General features: G+C 47.7%; 1 protein-coding gene across 1 annotated transcript in view; it reads left to right on the top strand.

The window, feature by feature from the left end:
* LOC119465348 (uncharacterized) overlaps positions 1-8,477 on the top strand; it is a 54,559-nt gene extending 46,082 nt beyond the window's left edge. The window contains exon 12 of the mRNA XM_037726137.2: positions 905-8,477. Within this exon, the coding sequence (XP_037582065.1) occupies positions 905-981 (77 nt within the window). The 3' untranslated portion in view covers positions 982-8,477. The remainder of the gene's footprint in view (positions 1-904) is intronic.
* The last annotated feature ends 15,097 nt before the right edge of the window (positions 8,478-23,574 follow it).

The following is a 23,574-nucleotide window of genomic DNA, read 5'->3' as shown; positions in this document are numbered from 1 at the left end:
GTAGAGAGAGTCCACATGCTCACGTAGACAGTCACTCCGCTTTTTTTTTTTGCCTTGTTTTTCTCTTTTCCTCCTCTCGTGGTTTTTCTCTCTGCCCGCGATGTGCGACGCGCGCACGCCTTCAAGCGAAGCAGGCGGATCGCGGCAACGACGACTCCAAACCGGTCGGCCCGGTGGAGATTCCCCCTCGCTCTCTCTCTTGGCTCCTTTTGTTGTGGTTTTGTTTGCTTTACTGCTGGCTCCGCATTCCCATGCGTGGGTGCTTTTTCTCGCTTCTCTTGCGTGCCGTTCTGTCAGGGGAAGTTCCTTTTGTTATTTTCCCTTTCCCGCTTGTCGCATGAATGCCCTACCAAGCGTGCGCAGGGTCGCGAGGCGGCGGCGGTCAGTTTGAAAGTTCATCTTAACCGAAGAGTGCGTCTGACATGGTTCTTCTTAATCGGATTTTTTTTTTTTGCATTGAGTCTATGAAAAACCAAACAATCGATCCCATGTTGTTCGTCATAAGCGAGAATTCTTCTTAACCGAGTTCGTCTTAACGAGAGTTCACTGTATTTTGGTCACTTGTGGAATAAAGTGACTGATTTTCTGCCGAATCCAGTATTTCGGACTCCTGGTTATTTGGACGTTTCGGCAGTTCCCATTGAGTCTGAATTAATGGTCATTGACTGCTATACTACTGCTGCAGATGTGCTGGTTAACAGCTCGGTTCTATACAAAATTACACAATAAAACAAAACACTGCCTAAATATCCTGACATGTATACGCCATCAACCTTACAATGACAATCATTGTCAATGGTTCCTGCTCAAGTTTTTTTAACGAGATTTTTCTCGCCCTTTACCAACAACCATGCAGATGTTGATTCATCACGTAACAGGCACTTTATTTTTCTTGGCACCTCAGTGCAGGAGATGTACTGGGAGGTGATGCGACGGCGACGCTCCATCGCCCTGGCTCGCCTGGGCCTGCCACCTTGCTGAGGTCGAAGCACAGCTGCGTTTCCTAAGTGCTGTACATAGGACCAGTTTTTAGAGACTCCTGCAAACCCTGTACATGTGTGTCTGTGTGTGTTGCCCCCAGCAAGCTCTGGGTGGCGCCCCCTGCAGTGACTCTTAAGCGTTTCGACGGGTGGCGGACGAGCACGGCGTTATTCCTTAGCTCGTCTGCACACGTGCTCGATGTGTATTTGTTTACGTGTACATATATGGATGTGTGTGTGTGTTGGTACATGCACGGATTGTGTATTTTCGGTGTGCGCAAGTTGCGCATGTGTGTGTGCATTACGTATTTGCTCGTTTATGGATTTTAGAGACGAATATGCGCACATGTAAAATGTACTGTTGATGGAACACGCTTGTTCACAGCCGTCTTTACTGAACCACATTTGCCGCACCAGTGCCACATGTTTTATCAGCATCGCAAACCGAAGGGGGCAAGCTTTTCGAGAAAAAAAGAGACAAAAATATGAAGTGAATAAGGCGTGATGAGCGAGTATCCAATGTTTAAATCTTCGACTGCATTTTATGTTGAACTAATTTAATCCCGGGACCTATTTTGGTGACTAAATTTCTGCGTATGTACAAGAGGTGTACCATATGGTGAGAATGCGGTTTATGTGCAAAATTCAAGCGGTGACAGCGGTCAGTGTGATGTTGTCCATTGCACTGCTTGCACTCGTGTATACATGCTCTCGTGACTTTGCACAAGCTATGTATGTGATGAACTGGAGGTTTGAAAAAGGCCACACAGCTTTAACGCAAGACTTTCTGTGATGTACGTGAAAATTAAAATCCCAGACATTGGGTGGTGTTGCAGAAACGAATAAACAAGGAAGAATTGTTGGTTTAGCTTTTCTTGTACATCTGGATGTACTGGAACACATGTATAGTTTCTGATTTAAATGCACCAAACATGCTTGAATTTTAACGCAAAAATTTTACATTCATCATTACAATTTGAATGTGGCATTACAGTGGTGCAGAGTAACCACAGGTGAAGACTAGCAACAGTGGGAAAGTTGCAATTTGGTGCTACCGAATAGGCAGCTGTAAGCTGTTCACCTTATATGCCGTCTAGGCTTGACACCTGCTTACAGCTCATAAACTACATGCTGGTATGGCTCAGTTGCTATCGCATTCTGCTGCCAAGCATGAGTTTGCTTGTTCAGCTTCAGGTCATGGTGGCGGTAATGTGATGTGCACAGAATGCGAAAATGCTCGTCGTACTTGGCCTAATGTACCTCAGGTGGTCAAGATTATTCCGGAGAACTTCTCAGAGCAGTGCCTTGTGAACTTCATTTGATACATAGCAGACAACGCAATGAACACTGTAGAGACTTCTCTCACTGCTTTCATTCGTGACCAAAAAATAATGCGTCGCATATGAAATAAAGAGGCAGGTGTGCTGCATGTAATTCGATGTAGCTTTAAGTCTCATATTTTTATAGCAAAATATAATGTTATGGAGGGCTTTAGAGATCTGAACCTATTTACCTCTGTGGGAGCAGAGTGACACATTTCGGGAACCAGTGGCCACAACGTACTGCTTGCGCTTGCGACCAAAACATAGTATGCCGCATACTTGAAGCGAAAATGTGTGCAAGTCATACATAGTGGGATGTAACTTTACATCCATGAGTTGTGGCTTAGATATAAGATCTACTTTTGCTGTAAAAGCATTGCGGATAAAAAGTAACGGCATTGTGAAATGCACAGAGTAAGGTTTCTATGACCGCGCTACTTGCATAGCTTCTGTAGCTTTGCCTGCTACATTTAAAACGGAGTGTACTTGAGGAAGTGTGCTCAAGTATAAAGAATGAGGAATATATTTGCTTCAATCCCATTCTGTAGATTACTGCATACTAAAAAAGTGTGTGTCCTCAAAAATGATTTATCGAGAATACAGCTATTGTATGTACCTGGGGGGTGATGTCAATTTAGCCATGATTTGTTTTATACTTTCTGTTCTTTCGTATTTTGATCAACAGTGACACTGACAGGTGATGTGTTGCCATGGGATGCACAGTTATCTGGCTCCTAGAGAGAAGCAGGTTATGATCTGTGATTTGTAGAGGACTGAATTCCCAGGTAGCCTTCCTTGTATTGTGATATGGTAGTAGCGACTATGCATATTTTTGGAAACCCATTATTTACACCATTAAAGAGAACTCGAATGAGGTGTTTTAGAGACATTATTTACCTAATATTATGTCGCTTGTGTTGGGAATTTGAAGACTGATTGTTTTTAAGATTTTTTTTTACATTCTTATTGTGGCACGTTGCTATCAGAAAGGACATTTTATTCTCATACTCAGTTATGTATATCTGTGTTGTACCCTCTACATTTTGTGCTAGTCCTCAGACATAGTGAGTGTGGCAGGGTGCTATATCGATCGTTACTATGTTTGGTATTGTTGGTTATTCAATGCTGCATATGGGCAGGATATTACTAACATTAAAAGGTCCCTGAGCCACTTTTTATCGAAGTCGAGAAATGCATTTGAAATTAAATTAGACTGTGTGCCAGTGTGCCAAGGCATCAATCGGGAGCAGCCATGCCTGAGCGCGAACTGTCAAGCATGCATGTAGTCTGACCTTAAGTTTTGCATGGTTCAAGGCTCGCTGAGTGTTCAAAACTAGTCGAAATTAGCGAGACCGGACGGCTATGACACTGATATTTAAGCAGGGTGGCCAAACTTTAATTCCTATGCTAGTGGCCGTGGCCAAGCGTGAGTAGACGATAGTCTGCTTCTTCCGGAAGTATGTAATTATTTCGAAATTCGAATGCAGATTTTCAGTTACTTCAGCCTGTTTATTAAACTGCGTCAATAAATATACACAGAAGCGCACTGATCCATACACCATTCTTGATTGATGTCAGCTATTGGAAAATAGCAGCCGCGTATGGGAATCCGCTTTATTATGAAATAAAGCATCCAGAAAAGATTGAGGAGCAGGCTTCTGTTGAAAAGAGAGTGTTTGAGAAAAAAATGTCGCAGTTTCGCCCGAAAGGCGAAGCATCGATTGCAATAGCAAATTAGTAGAGCTATTCGGAGTAAGGATAGTAGTATTATCGGCTGCATAAACTTGGACACATTGGCTTACTAATTAACAATCGTGGTGTCAGCGCGCACAAGCAAACATGAATAGATCACACTGAATGACCGCAGCCAACGACTGTCAAAACGCTGGCAGCAAGCGCAGGTTCACGCAGTCTATCGCTTCAACGGAAACTGAGCGGCGAATGCACAGCGCATACAAAGGTCAGAGCCGTGTGGAGATAAGAGACGGTGCGGGCGACCGGCTCCACCGGGCAAAAGGCAGAGAAGTTGTTGGCAGAGGAGAAGCTGCCCCCCCCCCTCTTCCCGTTTCTTGCTTTCGCGTGGGAGATTGAGTGGCAAGATACGCCTTTGGTGCCGGAGCACAGCGCCGCTCCGCCTCGCTCCCTCCCATACCCCCACGGCCTTTCGCGCGACGGTCGAGTTTTCTTTCCACCATGCGTTCGCTCTCCGTGATAGAGCGCGTCCCCCGTGCGCTTTTCCTCGCGCATACGGCGCACGGCGATGATTTTATCGCCCTTGGAATCTATACGGAACCTCACAACGACGGCGACGCCGACGGCAGAAATCCGGTTGAAGTGTCTGTATAATTGCTGTCGCAATAAAAAGTGACTTAACGTTCTGCTTGTGAGCTCCATGCGCCGCGCAGAGCTGCAGAACTTGGCTGAGATGTTGACAGCGGCATATGGTATCCGCAGACTGTGTTTTTTCACCAAGCCCAAGGGGTGGTTCAGGGCCCCTTTAAGCTGTGCTGTGAGTGGAAAACCAGTTTCAGGGTCTCTAAATACCGTTCTTTAAGTTAAGTTGTATCAGTAAATTACACTTCTGTAATCCAAAGCAACCGCTTACCATAAGAGGTGATTTTGTAAGCCAGAAAAGATGCGAAATTGAAACTCGAGTCATGATGTTACCCTGAAGCGCCCACACCAGCAGGCCGTGGAATTTTAAAGTGTCTACTCAGTTGTAGCGGTGTATCAGCAATGAAAGCCTGCATCACATTCTAAATGAACCGAAGACTCAACCTAGCAAGTTTAAACTATCCTGCACCAAAACTAATCAAATACGAGATGTTGCACTGAAATTCGGGACATTTCAATGACATACCAACATCCATCAGATCAACAGATTCGGATCTGAAAGAAATTGCCATGGCCTGCAGTGAGCACTCTGACAACCTTGTGAACTTGACAGAATAAACAAATGGACATGATGGTAATCCATAACTGAATTGACTGGCACGAACAGAGGACAAGGATGGACGAGATAAGACAATTCAAGGCAAGATAAATTGTTATGGAAATGCTATTGAGAAAACATTTTTTGTTGTCATGTCAGTGACTGGCCCTTTGTGTTTACACTGCTGATTTAAATGAGCTTGTGCGTTCATTTACATGTCATAGTGGCAACTGCACAAAACGGCTGTGCTTTCTACATAGCAGGCATTGTCATTGTGCTTATTTGCATCGAAGGAAGAAGTGGGTTCTTGAAGGACTAGTGTTTGGGGATGAAAATTTTTACAGTGGTGATCCTGCATATACATTACAGTGTTGGATGTAGCATGAAGAGATGAAGATATTGGCAGCATTACATTGCATGTGACCGTACAGTTCGAAGGCAACCATTCATGCATGCACACATCATGCAAAAGACAAGCTGCAAAAGTGGAAGCAGAGTGCAATCTTATACTTCTTTTGCATACTGGTTATATGGAAACCTTTCATGGTTGAAAAGAAAAAAAATAGCTTTTTGATATTTACTTGTCCTTCGTTTAAACTGAACTTCAGATAAATGGAATGCATTTTCCCCTTTGAGTGCCATATAGGCGGAGCATACTTAATAGGTGTTGAAACCTGCAATCCCATGTCATCCTCATGTTGTCTTGTCCATCCAAAACTGCATCTGCTGACTCCTACATATTAGCTGCTGCTTTTGTGGGCAGGGGGTGCTTCCTTCCTAAAGTTTCCCCAAGCTCGAAGGGTCCTCTTTTGACCTTGTCTGTGTTCCATTGTACTAAATATTGGGTAATACTATGATGAGACTCATTTTTCTGGATATCTAAGAAATAGTACCAGAAGAACTTAAGTTGTCCATGTGTGTAGCTATGTAAATGGACAATAGTTGGGTGCCATTTTGGTGTGGCTAGTTATCTGGCACGCAGTATGTTCACATATGTTTAGAGACATCTGCAGCCACCTGCAAAATGTGAGCTGTCTGTGCAAATGTCTAATATGTATGCATACTCAATATGGAATGCATCGTAGACTGTCTGTGCCGACACCTTACTAGAGTTGTCTATGTAGCCATCTTAACCTGGTGCAACATGGACATGTCTTACTGTCTCTCTGTCACGAAATCAATGTTTTGTCTTCTGGTTCCACCTCAAGGCTCTGATGCTTGTAGCCACTGTTCAGCGGCAGATATGTGCCAGTTAGTGAGCGACTGCGGTTAAAATATAATCAACCATGGTTATGAAAACGTGAGTGTTGAAGTGATGAATTCTGTATGCAACATCACCTCCGTTAAGGCTTGAGCAACAGATATCACTACAGATAGTGAAGAGGTTTAGCTTGTCCGGTAATCGGGTAAACGCGGGCGGACCGGGCGTTGGGGCCTTTTGCCGGAACCGTAAACGTCCTGTATGGTGCTGCCACCTGGTGGCGCAGAAATCAAACATACAAAAAACAGCTAATATTGCAGTAACCATGTGTATTCTACTTCTCCACTGGTGGAAATTTTCGGCGGCAACACGATTACGTCACTGTCGAACATTTACACCAGCAGCGAAGTAGAATACACTTGGTTACTGCAATATTAGCTGTTTTTTGTCTGTTTGATTTCTGCGCCACCAGGTGGTAGCACCATACAGGCCGCTCACGTTTGCAGTTCCGGCAAAACGCCCCAACGCCTGGTCCGCTCGCGTTTACCCGATTACCGGACAAGCTAAACCTCTCTAGTGTCTTATGCTAAGCTGTAGCAATGGTAATGCAATTTCTGTTAATGTAACTGCAGCAGGTCATCCTCTACAATGGTTTATTGAAAATGCTTGTATGCACTTGCCAATTTTTTAATGAAAGGGCTTTGCAGCACCGTACTACCATACTGAATTATTGGCACTGCCAACACAAAATATTTGCATGCAGTTTTTCAAATTCTAGATTAAGAAAGTTTGTGTGATTTTGTACTGAGGCAGATAAAAAGGCCACTTAGCCAATACTTACAAATTGGTGCAAGTGTCACCAAATTGTTAAATAAAAAATTGTTGGCAATTGTCCGATTTGCGACCCCCTCCTCTGAAGCATGTCTGCCGGTTTGTGCAAGACATTGACATTGCCGTTTTAAGGAAATTTGTTGATGCCATATAAGCAATAGGCTCTTTTTCTCTTGTTTTTATTGGTCATATTGGTGCAGTCTGCCTCATCTTCTGTGGGCACCAGCTGCGACCAAGTTCGGTTATTCACTTGCTCTTCATCTTCGATGCTTAGACACTTCATCCTCCAAACGTGCATAATGTGGATTGCAAGAAGCAATGGCTCTGTGAACATACATTTATGAGAGCTCATTGATGAGCGAGGCAGCAATCGAGAACAAGGCTAATGTGAACTGTGGTGGTAAATTTTTTGGCACTTGATCCGATTTGCAGTGGGTGGCATAGAGGATTGAAGGATAATAGAAATAACAAGTGAGATTGGCAAGGTTTGAGCTACGTGGTCACCAAGCAGGTCCCTATAACTCTGTCCTTTTTTCTTTTCCTGCGCAGAATGTATCTGTACGTGGAGTGACACATGTCACATGTAACCCTAGAACTTAGAGATATTTGGAGCCGTGGCAATTTTTAACACAGAAAGAGCTGTTTTCCATTAAGTGTGCCACAGAGGCAGAGAGGCTTTTAAAAGGAAACTTTCGGAGTCCTAAGATTACATTATTTAGAGGCTGCATATAATCTGCCGTGAAACCTGTACATACTTAGAAACTTTTGGAGGGGTCCAATGCCTCTTGGCAAAGTATTGTTGCAGCAATGGCTAGTGTTGTATGCATATTTTGTTTCTGTGTGCACTATACAAGGAGCACTTATCATAACCTGTATGTATAGGAAAAGCTTTACACAAGCAGCTTTGTAGTGCGAGAGATATAGAACAAGTCGGGGAGTTGCGCAGTGATTAGTGTAACATATAGTGCTGCAGTCAATAAAGCTGCTTTTCTGGAGTGTCAGTATTTATGGTACTGAGGTATGCACGTGAATTGGCCTGTGACACCTGCTCTACATGAGTGTCTGTTGGGCTACGTCTGTGTGGTTGTGATCTAGATTCACGCCCGTCACATTTGTGTACGAAACCCTGTATTGTGTGCAGAAAGTGTACTTGGTTGTTGGCAGTGACGGTGAGCTAGATGTGATCACAAGAATAAATGATAACCAAGGCATTTGTCTCCTGTAGCAACGCTTGTGCTGGTCTTCCATTATTTGCATTGTAGAAAAAGAGCAGTCTACTGGCACAGTGCCTCCTCTATTTTTTCAATGCCAGCCAAATGAGGCCGATCCACCCGTTCACCACCCTCTCCGATCGCCCTTTCCTACTCTCCCCCGTCGGCCTGCTTTACGGTCGTGGGGGAGAGTACTCTCTTGTTGGCACCTCACGACGACGGAAGTCGGTGGAACTAATCCTGACAGACGCGTGAAGCGTCTACTGCATCTCCTCCAGAATGTAGCGGCGCGCACTCGGTTGCACACGTGACGCAAGCAGTCATACTCTCTGGATAGTGTCACATCGGTGCAACTCACTGAACTAAGGCAAACCAACGGCTCTCATTGTGGAGCAAACGATTGCACTGGCATTGAAAAAATTAGAGGAGGTTCTAACTGGCACGTGGGTTACAGCAATATGCCAAACACGGTATGTCGTAAAGTAAAAAAAAAAAAGCTGGAAGATAACTTATTGTAGAGGAAAGCTAATAAATTGTAGCAGAACCCCTCTCACAATGAATGGTCGACGTTAATGCGATTAGCAGTGACAAATTTAGCAACACACCGTATAGTTAATGCCGAAACCTGTATGGAGCTGGGCTCCCGCTTTCCGCCGCACATGCTGCGCCACCTAGTGGTGTGGCCGTGAGGACCGCGTGTGGCACGGGTTCTTTTCCGCTGAGCATCGGAGAAATCGAAAGGATCGTTGTCATCGTAGATTGGCACATCTACAGTGGTGCATACCTAGTTACCCAAGTTGGCACCAAAAAAGGTTCATTGAAGAGTGGTACATACCCAGTCTTTTCCTGTCTCTTAACGTTAGTCCTAAGATTTTTCGTTCCATCGCTCTTTGTGCGGTCCTTGTTCTCGAGCTTCTTTGTTAACCTCCAAGTTTCTGCCCCATATGTTAGCACCGGTAGAATGCAATGATTGTACACTTTTCTTTTCAACGACAGTGGTAAGCTCCCAGTTAGGATTTGGCAATGCCTGTCGTATGCACTCCAACCCAATTTTATTCTTCTGTAAATTTCTTTCTCGTGATCAGGGTCCCCTGTGAGTAATTGACCTAGATAAATGTACTCCTTTACAGACTAGAGTCTGACTGGCGATCCTGAATTCTTGTTCCCTTGCCAGGCTATTGAACATTATCTTTGTCCTCTGCATATTAATCTTCAACCCCACTTTTACACTTTCTCGGTTAAGGTCCTCAATCATTTGCTGTAATTCGTCTGCATTGTTGCTGCATAGGACAATGTCATCAGCAAATCGGAGGTTGCTGAGATATTCACCGTTGATCCTCACTCCTAAGCTTTCACAGTCTAAGAGCTTGAATACTTCTTCTAGGCATGCAGTGAATAACATTGGAGAGATTGTGTCTCCTTGCCTGACCCCTTTCTTGATAGGTATCTTTCTACTTTTCTTGTGGAGAATCAAGGTAGCTGTGGAATCCTTGTAGATGCTTGCTAAGATATTCACGTATGCCTCCTGTACTCCTTGATTACGCAATGCCTCTATGACTGCTGGTATCTCTACTGAATCAAATGCCTTTTCATAATCTATGAAAGCCATATAGTGGGGTTGATTGTATTTCGCAGATTTCTCGATTACCCGATTGATGACATGGATATGATCCATCGTAGGATATCCCTTCCTGAAGCCAGCCTGTTCTCTTGGTTCGCTGAAGTCAAGTGTTGCCCTGATTCTATTGGAAACTATCTTGGTGAATATTTTATACAATACTAAAAGCAAGCTAATGGGTCTATAATTATTTAATTCTTTAATGTCTCCCTTCTTATGGATTAGTATAATGTTGGCGTTCTTCCAGCTCTCTGGTACACTTGAAGTTGTGAGGCATTGCGTATAAAGGGTCGCAAGCTTTTGAATTATGATATTGTCACGAGCCATGGCAAAGACAAAGACGTTGTAGTGGGGCTGGGTCAGAGGCTCTTCTGTCAGACTAAAGCCTGCTGGAACCTGTGCGCTCTGTGCAGTCTTGACTAGACAACCGCTAGCCAATTACCGGTAATTAAATACTCCCCGTAACATCTTTCTGGTGGAAGTTGCGGGTTCTATTCCACCCGGCCATGGATCTTCGGAGCGGACGCCACGTTTCTCCTGCCTCCATGGCTGAGGACAGTACGCCGTCATCGCAGCCCGCGCCCGCGGCTCCAGCAACTGTGGTCCTTTCGCAACCCCTCGACCCCGGCACGTTTTGCGGCACGGACAACAATGACGTCGACGATTGGCTCTTATTGTACTGAGCGCGTCTGCAAGCACCACAGGTGGGATGAGACCCTAATGCTCGCCAACGTCATGTTTTACCTATGAGGCACGGCTCGCGTGTGGTATAACACGCACGAAGAAGAACTGACGAGTTGGGACGTCTGCAAGGAGAAGATGCGCACATTGTTTGGTCGATCGGCCGCGCAACAAATGACAGCCCGGCACGAGCTGGCGGCCAGAGCTCAGACGTCCACGGAATCGTCCACGGGCCGGTCCACGGAACCGGCCCGTGATCCTCACCGTCTGTCTACGCGCTCTGAATCGACCTACGCCGATGTTGCCGCACAAGGACACTGGTCCAGCCGATCGCCGTCCCCTCAAATTCGCCAGTCGCGCCGGAATTACCGACCAAGCTTCCCTGGTGACCGCCGCCAAGATCGTGGCCAGTACTATAGCACATCTCTTCTCGACAACCAATTTCCGGCCCGTGATCCTCACCGTCTGTGTTCGCGCTCTGAATCGACCTACGCCGATGTTGCCACACAAGGACACTGGTCCAGCCGATCGCCGTCCCCTCAAATTTGCCAGTCGCGCTGCCCTCAATGCCGTCGCTCTCCTTCTCCGGCTCTGGCCACCACCCGGGAAACTAGCCAGTGCAGCTCCGGGAAGTGAGGCTGCATTGACGACAAGGACCACAAAACCTCTATTGAACCCTACTTCCAGACGCAATTTTCTCGGTGTTCTCGTCGACGGTGTGCCCGTTACTGCTCTCATTGATACTGGCGCCCACATATCTGTTCTGAGTTCTACGCTCCGACGCCGCCTACGCAAAGTGCTGACACCTGCCGTCTTCCTACTTTGCGAGTAGCTGACGGCACCTGAACACCGGTTCTTGGTATGTGCACTGCCCGCGTTACTGTTGCCGGTCACCACACTTCAGTTCTTTTTGCTGTTCTAGACGCTTGCCCTCATGATGTCATTCTTGGTATTGACTTCTTGAGCGCCCACTCTGCCCTCATCGATTGTTCTACTGGCATTTCGCAGCTCGAACTGCCATTGTGTCCTGATTACGCCGCATCAAGTAACACTCGCCTACGTTCCATGGAGTTTCTACGACTACCCGCGCAGGCTGCTACCTACGTCCTTATGTCACCGTTTCCACCGGTCCCTGATGGTGAATATGTGGTCGCTCCCCTCACAGACCTGATCCTCTCACGCAACATCGCGCTTTCTCATACCATAGTGGTTGTTGCCAACAACAGAACGCTGCTTCCAGTCCTCAACTTTTCTACTTCGACCCATGTTCTTCCTCAAGGAATTTCACTAGCCGAACTGTCACCTCTGGAAGAATGTACTGTTTCTGCATTCACTGCTGACGCTGAGCCCATGACCCAACCTGTCATGCCGGCACCAACCCAGGCACTTCTGGACAAAATGATATCACCCGACCTCTTACCGTCCCAAAGTGAAGCACTCCGTGGTGTCCTATTTTCGTACCTTGACGTATTTGATGTTGAGAACACTTCATTAGGCCGTACACAAGTGGTGGCCCGCCGCATCAACAATGGAGACGCCAGCCCCCTTCACAAGCACCCTTTCCGAGTGTCTCACTCTGAGCGCCAAGTCATCCAAAAGGAGGTTGATAAAATGCTTGATAAAGATGTGATAGAGCCTTCTTCTAGCCCCTGGCCATCCCCTGTAGTGCTTGTGAAAAAGAAGGACAATAGCTGGCGGTTTTGCGTCGATTATCGCCATCTCAATCGGGTAACGAAGAAGGATGTGTATCCTCTTCCACGAATTGATGATGCGCTCGACTGCCTCCATGGTGCCAAATATTTCTCGTCGCTAGACCTCCGCTCGGGATACTGGCAAATTGCCGTCGATGAGCGCGACCGCGAGAAGACCGCATTCATCACTCCCGATGGCCTCTACCAATTTAAGGTTATGCCTTTTGGGTTGTGTAATGCTCCTGCAACTTTTGAACACATGATGGACACTCTTCTACGTGGTCTGAAATGGTCAACCTGTCTTTGTTATCTGGATGACGTAATCATTTTCTCGCCCAGCTTTTACAGCCACCTCCCTCATCTGTCGGCCATTCTCGACATATTTCGGCGTTCTGGCCTCCAGCTCAATTCATCTAAGTGTACCTTTGGGCGCCGCCAGATCAAATTACTTGGACACCTAGTCGACGCTACTGGCGTACAACCGGACCCTGACAAGATCTGTGCCGTCCGCGACTTCCCGGTTCCACGGTCCACGCAAGAAGTACGCAGCTTTCTTGGGCTCTGCTCCTACTTTCGCCGCTTTGTTCTCAACTTTGCGTACATTGCTCGACCCCTCATGGACCTACTCAAAAAGGATGCGGCCTTTTCTTGGGGCACGGAACAAGCGACTTCCTTTGCGTCGTTGATTTCTGCCCTCACTTCACCACCTGTGCTGGCTCATTTTGACCCGGCTGCTAGAACAGAACTTCGCACCAACGCAAGCGGCCATGGCATTGGTGCTATCCTCGCCCAAACACAGAACGAAGTCAACCGTGTGATTGCGTATGCTAGTCGTCTTCTGTCACCGTCGGAGAAGAATTACACCATTACTGAGCGGGAGTGCCTAGCTCTCGTCTGGGCTGTCGCGAAATTCTGTCCGTACCTATATGGACGGCCGTTCGTGGTCATAACAGACCATCATGCGCTCTGCTGGCTCTCGACACTTAAAGACCCCACAGGAAGGCTCGGCCGTTGGGCATTACGGTTACAGGAGTACACGTTCTCGGTAGTGTACAAATCTGGAAAGTTACACAACGACGCTGACTGCCTCTCCCGCCATCCCGTTGAACCACCCGACTCCACTGAAACAGACCCCGACACCTGTGTCTTGGCGATAACAGACTTCATCCATGTGGCTGACGAACAACGTAAAGATCCATCGTTGCTCTCTATTATTGACCGTCTGCAATCCGGCACCATCGACCCTTCACTCAACATGTTCTTGCTTCAGGATAACGTTCTTTACCGCCGCAACATGCAACCCGACGGTGCAGAACTCCTGCTCGTTGTCCCGCATCATCTGCGCAGGGACGTCCTTGTCCAGTTTCATGATGCCCCCACTTCCGGGCACTTAGGCGTCTCGAGAACTTATGATCGCATACGACGACATTTTTTCTGGAAGGGCCTTTATCGGTCCGTTCGCCGCTACGTAACATCTTGTGACCTGTGTCAGCTTCGCAAGAAACCTGCGACCCAACCTGCTGGTCTACTTCAGCCAACTGACGTTCCAACCGAGCCGTTTTATCGAGTGGGCCTGGACTTGCTCGGTCCCTTTCCAATTTCCACGAAAGGCAACAAATGGATTGCAGTCGCTATGGAGTATACCACTCGATATGCAATTACTTGAGCGTTGCCAACCAGCTGCGCCACAGACGTAGCCGACTTCCTACTGTATGACGTCATCCTCCAACATGGTGCTCCACGTCACCTGCTCACAGATCGCGGTCGCTGCTTCCTCTCTTGTGTGGTTGACGATCTACTTAGATCATGTGCTACTCACCACAACTTCACGACCTCATATCACCCTCAAACCAATGGACTCACCGAACGCCTAAACCGTACCCTGACCGACATGCTTTCCATGTACGTTTCCGATGACCACCACGATTGGGACGTTGCGCTTCCGTTCGTCACATTTGCATACAACTCATCGCGTCATGAAATTGCCGGCTACTCACCCTTCTATCTTCTTTTTGGACGTCATCCCTTACTACCCTTTGACACCTTGCTTCCTTCTGATCCAGCCTCCCCGTCCACGACTTCCTATGCGCAAGATGCCATCACGCGTGCACTCGTCGTGCGCACAGTCGCCCGCGCTCAACTCTCGTCATCGCAGACCGCACAAAAGGCCACTTACGATCGTCGACACCAGGATACTGATTTTCCACCGGGCTCTCTCGTCCTCCTCTGGCTCCCATCTCGTCGTGTCGGCCTTTGTGAAAAGTTAATGTCGAGGTACGTCGGGCCCTACCGCGTGCTGCGCCAGGTGACTCCTGTCACCTATGAGATATCTCCCATGGCATCCACCTCATCGACTGCCGCCCCACGAAGTGACATCGTACATGTTTCCCGCCTCAAACACTACAACTGTGATAACCCATTTTGACCACAACAAGCACCGGGACGGTGCTTCATCGGCCGGGGATAATGTCACGAGCCATGGCAAAGACAAAGACGTTGTAGTGGGGCTGGGTCAGAGGCTCTTCTGTCAGACTGAAACCTGCTGGAACCTGTGCGCTCTGTGTAGTCTTGACTAGACAAGCGCTAGCCGTTTACCGGTAATTAAATACTCCCCGTAACATTATCTCCTCCATCCTTGATTAAATCGACTGTTATTCCATCTTCTCCAGCAGCTTTTCCCCTGGACATGTCTTTCACGGCCCTTCTAACTTCATCGCTAGTTATAGAAGGAGCCTCTGTATCCGGTTCATCCCTATTTCGAATGAAAGTAGTTTGGCTGTTTTGGGTACTGTACAGGTCAGTATAGAATTCTTCCGCTGCTTTTACTATGTCATCGAAATTGCTGATGATATTACCATGCTTATCTTTCAGTGCATACATCTTGCCTTGTCCTATGCCAAGCTTTCTTCTTACTGATTTAATGCTGTGTCCATATTTTACAGCTTCCTCAATCTTCCCCACGTTATAATTTCGAATATCCCTTACTTTCTTCTTGTTGATCAGTTTTGACACTTCAGCGAATTTCATCTGATCTCTTGAGTTGGACATTTTTATGTTTTGTCATTTCTTTATTAGGTCCTTTGTTTCTTGGGAGAGCTTACCTACTGGTGGCCTTGGTGCCTTACCTCCCACTTTAATTGCTGCTTTTGAGATCAACCTAGTTACGGTTTCATTCATTACCTCTATGTTGTCTTTATCCTCCTGTTCTAAAGCTGCATATTTGTTTGCGAGCACCAGCCTGAATTGGTCTGCTTTTACCCTTACTGCCTCTAGGTTGGCCTGTTTCCTCTTGACTAATTTTACTCTTTCTCTCTTCAAATTGAGAGAAATCCTGGACCTCACTAACCTATGGTCACTGCACTTTACCTTACCTAACACTTCTTTCTACATCCTGCACTATGCTTGGATCGGCAGAGAGTATGAAATCTATTTCATTCCTTGTTTCTCCATTAGGGCTTTTCCAGGTCCACTTCCTGTTGCTGCGCTTCCTGAAGAAGGTATTCATTATGCGGTATGGATCAGAGAACAAACGGGGGTAGCCGATATTCTAGTTGACATTAAGCGGAAGAAATGGAGCTGGGCAGGCCATGTAATGCGTAGGATGGATAACCGGTGGACCATTAGGGTTACAGAATGGATACCAAGAGAAGGGAAGCGCAGTCGAGGTCGGCAGAAAACCAGATGGGATGATGAAGTTAGGAAATTTGCAGGCGCAAGATGGAATATGCTAGTGCAAGACAGGGGTAATTGGAGATCACAGGGCGAGGCCTTCGTCCTGCAGTGGACATAAAATAGGCTGACGATGATGATCATGTTGACATACCCAGTCTCATCCCTAGTGACCCATGTCAGCGCTGAAGAGGTCTGTTGAAGAGCCGCACATGGATGCACATTGCCACATACTTGGTGACCCAAGTTTGTCCGATGGTCGATTTCGAACCATGTTACCTCAACACAGCAGCCCTATGCGCTGCCCATTCAACTATAGTCTTACACTACCATGACCCAGGTTGGCTGAAAAATGGTTAGAGACAGAGAGTCAGTCCCCAAAAAGTATGCAAAGTATCCAAAAAATGCTAATTACATTAGAGGAAAGACCATGGCCCCCACGTTTCGCATGTCGCCACGTTCCCGAAAGTGGACACTAAAATTCGCTGTAGTTGTGTTTCGTTGCATTTTAACGCATTAGCATTCTTGGCATGATTGCCATGAATGACATAAATGACATGAGCTGATGGCATTGTGGTCGTTTCTTTAACTGGATATGTATCGGGATTGTGTGACGAGACATCGGTGCCTGACGTGACAAGAATGACATGGCACGACATGCATATCTTGTCATATGTCATTCGTGTGATGACATTTAAGTCGTATCGTTCATGTCAGTTCATGCACGCATGTCATGTCATTCATATCCAGATATATAATCGAGTGAAACAAACAACCACGACAGCATCATGTCATTCATACCATTTATGTAATGACATACATGCCAATCATGTGATGTTATTGATGTCATGACATGATGTGCATTCATGTCTTGTCATTCTTATCATGATGCACATGACATGCCATGCGATCTGTCATTTGTCATGTCATCCATGTCAACTTGTGCATGCCTGTCATTCATATCCCTGATATGAATTGAGTTTAAGGGAACCACCACGACAGCATGAAATCATTCATACTATTTATGTTGTGACATACATGCCATCAGTGATGACATATGTCATTCATGTTTTGTATGTATGCATGTGATGCCACACATTACGGTTTTCTAGAGTGGAGAAGTCCAGAGCTGTGGATTGCTTGTAGATAAGACGACTACATAGGGAATGTTTTGAGAATATGAAATGAGTAGCAAAATTTTTTTAAAGAGCCATTGTTCATCAATTTATGTTTCAGTACTTTGTCTTAATGTGTTAATTCATCTTGTACTGCGTGCTTGATCCAAGTAAAATTTCCTTACTTTTGTTGTACAGTATGGAAAAAATAAACTGAAAAGTGACCCTCTTGAAAAAACGACCATGCATGTTTTAAGATAAGCTCTTATATTTTTTATTCTCCTGCTCCTGGTCACTGAAAACAAATCTGCTTAATAAACAAGGCAATTTTGTTGCATAATCACTTTCTGAAGTGTATCTTAAAATTGTTTATCCACAAAATTTAGTCTGTTGGACATAATTTTCAATGCTGTGCAATTATGCTTTCCTGTAACAAGCCAATTCATGCAATATTTTGCCATTTTACAGCGTAAGCTGTTATGGGCTCATTCCGGTATTGGTTTCGGTTCGCGATGGTGTTGGCCGCCGATGGCGTCCGCCGCCGTAACCGCAATCGCCGGAAATGCGAAAAAAAGTACCCGGTTCCCGCCGGGATCGCGCCCGCTGCGTGGGAGCCAGATACCATTGAGCCGCGTAAGCGCTTGCTATTTGGCAGCGGGAAAATGCCCTATAAACGCTCCCTAGGCAGGCGCAGACGACCCGAGCCTCCGCCAGTATGGTGGCGCCATCTAGGTAAGGTGCCTGCAAGCGCAGCGTGAGCAGGCGCAGACGACGAGATGCGATTCAGACGAGGAGCGCAATTCAGACGAGGAACGCAGCGTGCCCGACATGTAAGTCGCAGTTGTAAGGCTTGATCGGGCTCAGCAGACTGCTGTGCAGAGAGCCGCAGCTCACCGTCGACGCCGGGTGTTGTATCTCGCACCAATGCAAGATGGCGCGAAGAAAAAGACACCGGGCGAAGGCGAGCCCGAAACTACTGTGGTAACGGCGAAACAACAAAGAGCTTTTATTTCCGGTCAGGGCCTTATATACCCTATGCCCGTCACGCACAAGGTTGACTACACTAGTACTATCGTGGAGAGGTTGCCAACCCGCAAACTGAACACAGCTGAACACAGGCAAACACAACATCATCCCCTTCGCAAAAAAAAAATGAAGTCACAAATAGAAGTCCCGGAACCGTGACGGAAGCCGTCGGTCCCTAGTCGGGGGTCCTCTTGACGTCACCACTGAAGGGCAGTTAGGGGGTTGACATGAACTTGATAAAGGCGGTGATCTCGTAGGCGTGGTTACCTGCAGAGGCTGTTGCGAGTCGTCCGCACCACACGGGTCGGGGTCTTCCTCAGTGGGCAGGGCGCTCGGCGACTGCTGGTTCCTCCCGATCTGACACTGCTCTGGAACAGACACCAACTTCGACGCATTCCATGTACGCCCATCCTCCAAGCGGAAAGAGTTTGGACCTAGCTGCTTGACTATTCGTCGGGGCTTGGAGTAGGATAGTCCCGCCTTTCCCGTCGCTCTGGGAACGCAACAGGCTGCAGGGGTGCATTAGTCGGTTTTGCCGACTTGTCAGCTGCTTGGCAAATGTGGCAACTTCTGACTGCGTGTTCCACCTCCGTATCCATTCGTGGCCACCAGAATTTCTCTCGAAGTCTTTGCTTTGTTCGTGTGATGCCTGGATGTGTGTCATGCGCGAACACCACCAACTCGGATGTCAAAGTTTCAGGCACAACAATTCTGTCCCCTCTGAACACTATGTTGTCTATCACTGAGAGTTCCTCCTTCACCTCATGGTAGGGCTTTACTTCTGGGCCTAAAATCTTTTTGGCAGGCCATCCAGAAGCAATGTATTTAATCACAGTCTGTAAGGTTTCACTCTCGGCTGTAGCTGCTTGAAGCTGCCCTTTGGTGATACAAGACAGTACCACGGACACCACCTCTTCGTCCAACTCTGGCTCAGCTGCAGAGGTCACAGCTAGCCTGGACAAGGCATCAGCCACTACGTTATCACTTCCTTTTTGGTACACAATGTCAAAGTTATAATACAAAAGTCTGGCAGACCATCTTGCAATTCGTAGTGGCCTTCTACCAGCACCTCCCGACGACAGCAATGTCACCAGCGCTTGATGATCAGTTCGGAGAAGGAATCGCCGGCCCCACAAGTAGACGTGCCAGTGTTCACACGCGAAGAGACACGCGAGGGCCTCTTTTTCCCCCGCAGAATACTTGCGTTCGGCAGACGTCAATGACCGGGATGCAAAAGCTACCGTTCGCAGCTCTTTGCCTGCTTGCTGCTGCAGTACAGCGCCCAGTCCTGTGTCGGAGGCATCCGTAGTCACAACCACCGGCAGTTCTGGATCGAACATGTGGATCACGCTGCATGACGATAACGCTGCTTTGACTGCATCAAAGCTGTGCTGTGCGGCTTCGTCCCATACGAACGCTTGCTGTTTGCGCAATAGTTTCCTGAGCGGTTCTACAACGTCCGCATAGTGTGGCACGAAACGGGCGTAATATCCTGCGAGTCCCAAAAACGATCGTAACGCTGGTGCATCTTTTGGCACTGCTGCCTGGGTGACTGCTTCAACCTTTGAGTGCATGGGTGCGATGCCCTCACTACTCACTACATGACCCAAAAAGGATATTTGGTCCACATCAAAAACACATTTTTCATTCAGTGTGAGACCTGCATTGGAGATCCGTTTCAGAACTTCTCGCAAGTTCTCATCGTGTTCACTGGCAGTTTTTCCCCATACTACCACATCATCTATGTAACACAGTACCCCTTGGCACCCTTTCAGTATGGATGACATCAACTTCTGGAAAGCTGCAGGTGCAGATGCAAGGCCAAAGCATACTCTTCTAAATCTGAAAAGGCCTTCGTGAGTCACAAGTGTTGTTAGTTCACGACTTTCACGTGTTAGTTCCAGCTGATGGTACGCAGCTTTCAAATCCAGTTTTGAAAATCTAGTTGCACCTACCAGGTGGTGCAGCAGTTCTTCCGTGTGGGGCAGAGGGAACCCATCCACTATGATGGCCTTGTTCACTTCTCGAAGGTCAACGCAGAGGCGTATCGTCCCATTGGGTTTCTGCACAACAACGATCGCCGATACCCATTCGGCCGCATCAACTCGTTCTATGATGCCCGACAGTTCCAGTTGGCGCAATTCGGCAGACACACGTTCACGGAGAGCAAGCGGTAACCGTCGTAGCTTGGCAGCTACAGGCTTCACCGAGGGACGAACTTTGACTTCGTGCACAAAACCCTTGACCTGGCCAAGTTTACCAGAGAACAGGTGCGAAAATTCACCACGCAGGTGGGCTGGCAGCAGCGATGAAGGCTGTGAATCTGTTTGTAGACACGACAGCGTATCCCCTTCAATGCAAAGTTGGAGATTCTGTATGGCATCCAGTCCCAAAAGCGATGTACCACGTTCCACGACGTGAAAAAGAACACAGGTTTGAACCTGCTTGTAGGCTACGTTCGCCAGAAAGCATCCCTTGACTGCAATCCGTTGCTTTGAGTAGTCGATCAGCCTCACTTTAGCATCCAAAAGTGAACAGCCGGAGAAGCTTGCTTCATTAAGCAGAGAGACAGACGAACCCGTGTCGATGAGGAGGCTCAGAGTAGTATTGTTAACATTGACATCGATGTAAATTCCTTTCCCTCGCATACCTTCAGTGCTGAGGTTGAGAACAGAGATAGCATTCGTCGCTTCAGGCGTGTTCTTGCTTTCGGTGTTGCCCTGAGACTCACCTGGGCGTCTTGAACGGCACACAGACGCAAAATGTCCAACTTTGGTGCAGTTTCGGCATTTCACCTTCTTAGCACGGCATTCTCTTGCATTCGCTCGATGTTCGGTTGACCCGCAACGGTAGCACGCCGAAAATCCACTTGCACTCCTACGTTCAGGCTTGTCAACTATTCTTTGCACCACTGAATCAGCTGACAGTTCCTTAAGTTCATGTCGAGTCTGTTCGATGTGCTTGCCAAGCTCCACAGCGCGGCTCAGCGTAAGGCTTGTTCCCTCAAAAAGCAGACGCTCACGTATTTGTTGCGATGTCGACCCCTCCAGTAGCTGGTCTCGTACGGCTTTCTCCGTTTGATCACCGAAATCACAGCTTGCGACTAGCTCGCGCAGTGCAGCGGCATAAGCTTCGAAGGGCTCACCCGGCAGCTGACGACGCTGTCGAAAGCGGTGTCGCTCCATCAACTCGTTTACGCTTGTTGCGAAATGCTTGTCAAGCAGTGAAATTGCCTCGTCGAAAACATCCGAGTCGGGCTCAGTCTTCATATGTACGTTGATGAGCTCCGACGCAGTAAGTGGCGCCAAACTGTAATATATTCGCTGCCCCTCCAAGCCTAGTGCATTCAGTAGGATAGCTTTTCTGCGTCGCTGCGTGAGGTCCTCGCCGCCGATAGCCTCCAAGTAGTTGAGAAACGCAAGCTTCCATTGTCTCCACGGTACTGATGCAGGACCCGGCGTAGCAAGAAACGGAGGAGGCGGCGGGTTGCAGTTGAATAAGGCAGCCATGGCTTACCGGCGTAGAGTGAGGCGCAGGCGTGAAAAGAGTAGCGGGCGACACGGCAGCGCTGCGATGCCTAACTTGCCGGAGCGGAGTCGCGAACGACGGAGACTGCTGGATTGGGCGACGCAACTCGAGCTCGCATCCTTGAGCTTGATGAAGCTTCTGGGCGATGAGTGCAGGCGTGCATCGATCTTGAAGAACTCGCGGTTTTTACCTCGTCGCCATTTTTTGTTGTTTTGCCGTTACGACAGTAGTTTCGGGCTCGCCTTCGCCCGGTGTCTTTTTCTTCGCGCCATCTTGCATTGGTGCGGAATACAACACCGGGCGGACAGTTCAGATCGTTCTCGTCAAAACAAGGCGAAGAGATTGCCGCGAAGACCCTAGCTGTTGGGCGTGGTGCCCAAATTAGAGTTACTCTTGAGCCGCTCCACCAGCTTACGCTGTGACTGTACTGCGTGGGCCGCGCAGGCCTGTGACTTTTTGTCACTACACCCGATACTCTCTGTGTACTTTCGGCATCTTGCTTCCCTGAATGTACAATCAGTTGCTCCAAATGATGGTTTGTACTGCACATCATATGCACCGGCCCTTTGTGACCTTATTAATCGGAAGGCACCATGCATATGGCTCATGAAGCGAAAAATTCGGTGACGTGGCCGGAGATGGTACAAAACGCCATGTGGTCAGAGGCAGACCACACGCCAGGTGATGCTTCCAATGGTAGAAGTGCAAGCGACGCCACGTGCGCCTTCGCCAATGAGAGAGGATGGACGAACAAGTCAGTCGCGGTGCTGCCAGTCGGTGTGGTGTTTTCAGTGAGTTCTGTCGTGCGCTACAATGGACGAGCCTTCGACTTCTCCAGTAGCTGCGCCCGGCTCCTTCGGACGTTCAAGCACGAGTACGCGAGCCTAGGCCGTGGCATTTAATGCTTTCGCATTCATGCACGTAGGGATATACCTCGACATTTTTTTCTTTATTTTGGGCTAGCGCAAGACAGGGGTAATTGGAGATCGCAGGGAGAGGCCTTGTCGGGTACAACTTAAGAAGGCAGCGGCATTTGCCCCCTCAAAGGCGGATGCATACAAGCCTCTACCAATAGGCGCGCACTATCGACTCGCGTCATGAACCGAACGGCCGGTGTCGCCGCCGACGAACATGGCAGCCTGCGCTTCAAGCTGGGGCGAGTCGCGTCTGCGGGACTATTTCTTTAGTCGCGGAGGCTGCTGCGCTTCGGTCATCTGGGCGGGGCCTCTCCTGTCTTCTTAAGTTGTGCCCGAATGTCTGTACCTTCGTCCTGCAGTGAACATAAATATAGGCTGATGATGATTATCATAAACTTCAATTTGTTTATGCACGCGCGCGCTGCTCGCCTTTCACTTGAATTGTTCACGGCTTAGTACTGAGGTGCTGAACAAGGAGGTTAACAATTAAGGAACCTCCTTGGTGCTGAAGTACCCACAATGTGTAGCATATGCATGTGCTGACAAATATTTACAGCATTGGACAAGGTTTTAATGGCATATTGTCAAATGGAGTGCATCTGATACGGCCAGCCTTCACTTTTCTTACTCGAAAGTCTCGAGTTATGTAGCCACTAATCTGTAGTTCAGATCTGTCTACTTGTAACGTCAACACACTGCCGGTTATCTCGATCCCTTCGCATCACCCATTAGGGAATTTTAAGATTCCTTGCGTAACTTCATTAATAAAAAAAAAGAGAGAGAGAGAGAAAAATTCTCAGCCTCCGTGCACTCACGGTAAGCTAAACGTAGAGTGACGCCCACTGGATTTGA

Source organism: Dermacentor silvarum, chromosome 9 (assembly GCF_013339745.2).
Source record: "Dermacentor silvarum isolate Dsil-2018 chromosome 9, BIME_Dsil_1.4, whole genome shotgun sequence".
NCBI classification, from domain to species: domain Eukaryota; kingdom Metazoa; phylum Arthropoda; class Arachnida; order Ixodida; family Ixodidae; genus Dermacentor; species Dermacentor silvarum.
This window is presented reverse-complemented; position numbering and strand designations above follow the sequence as displayed.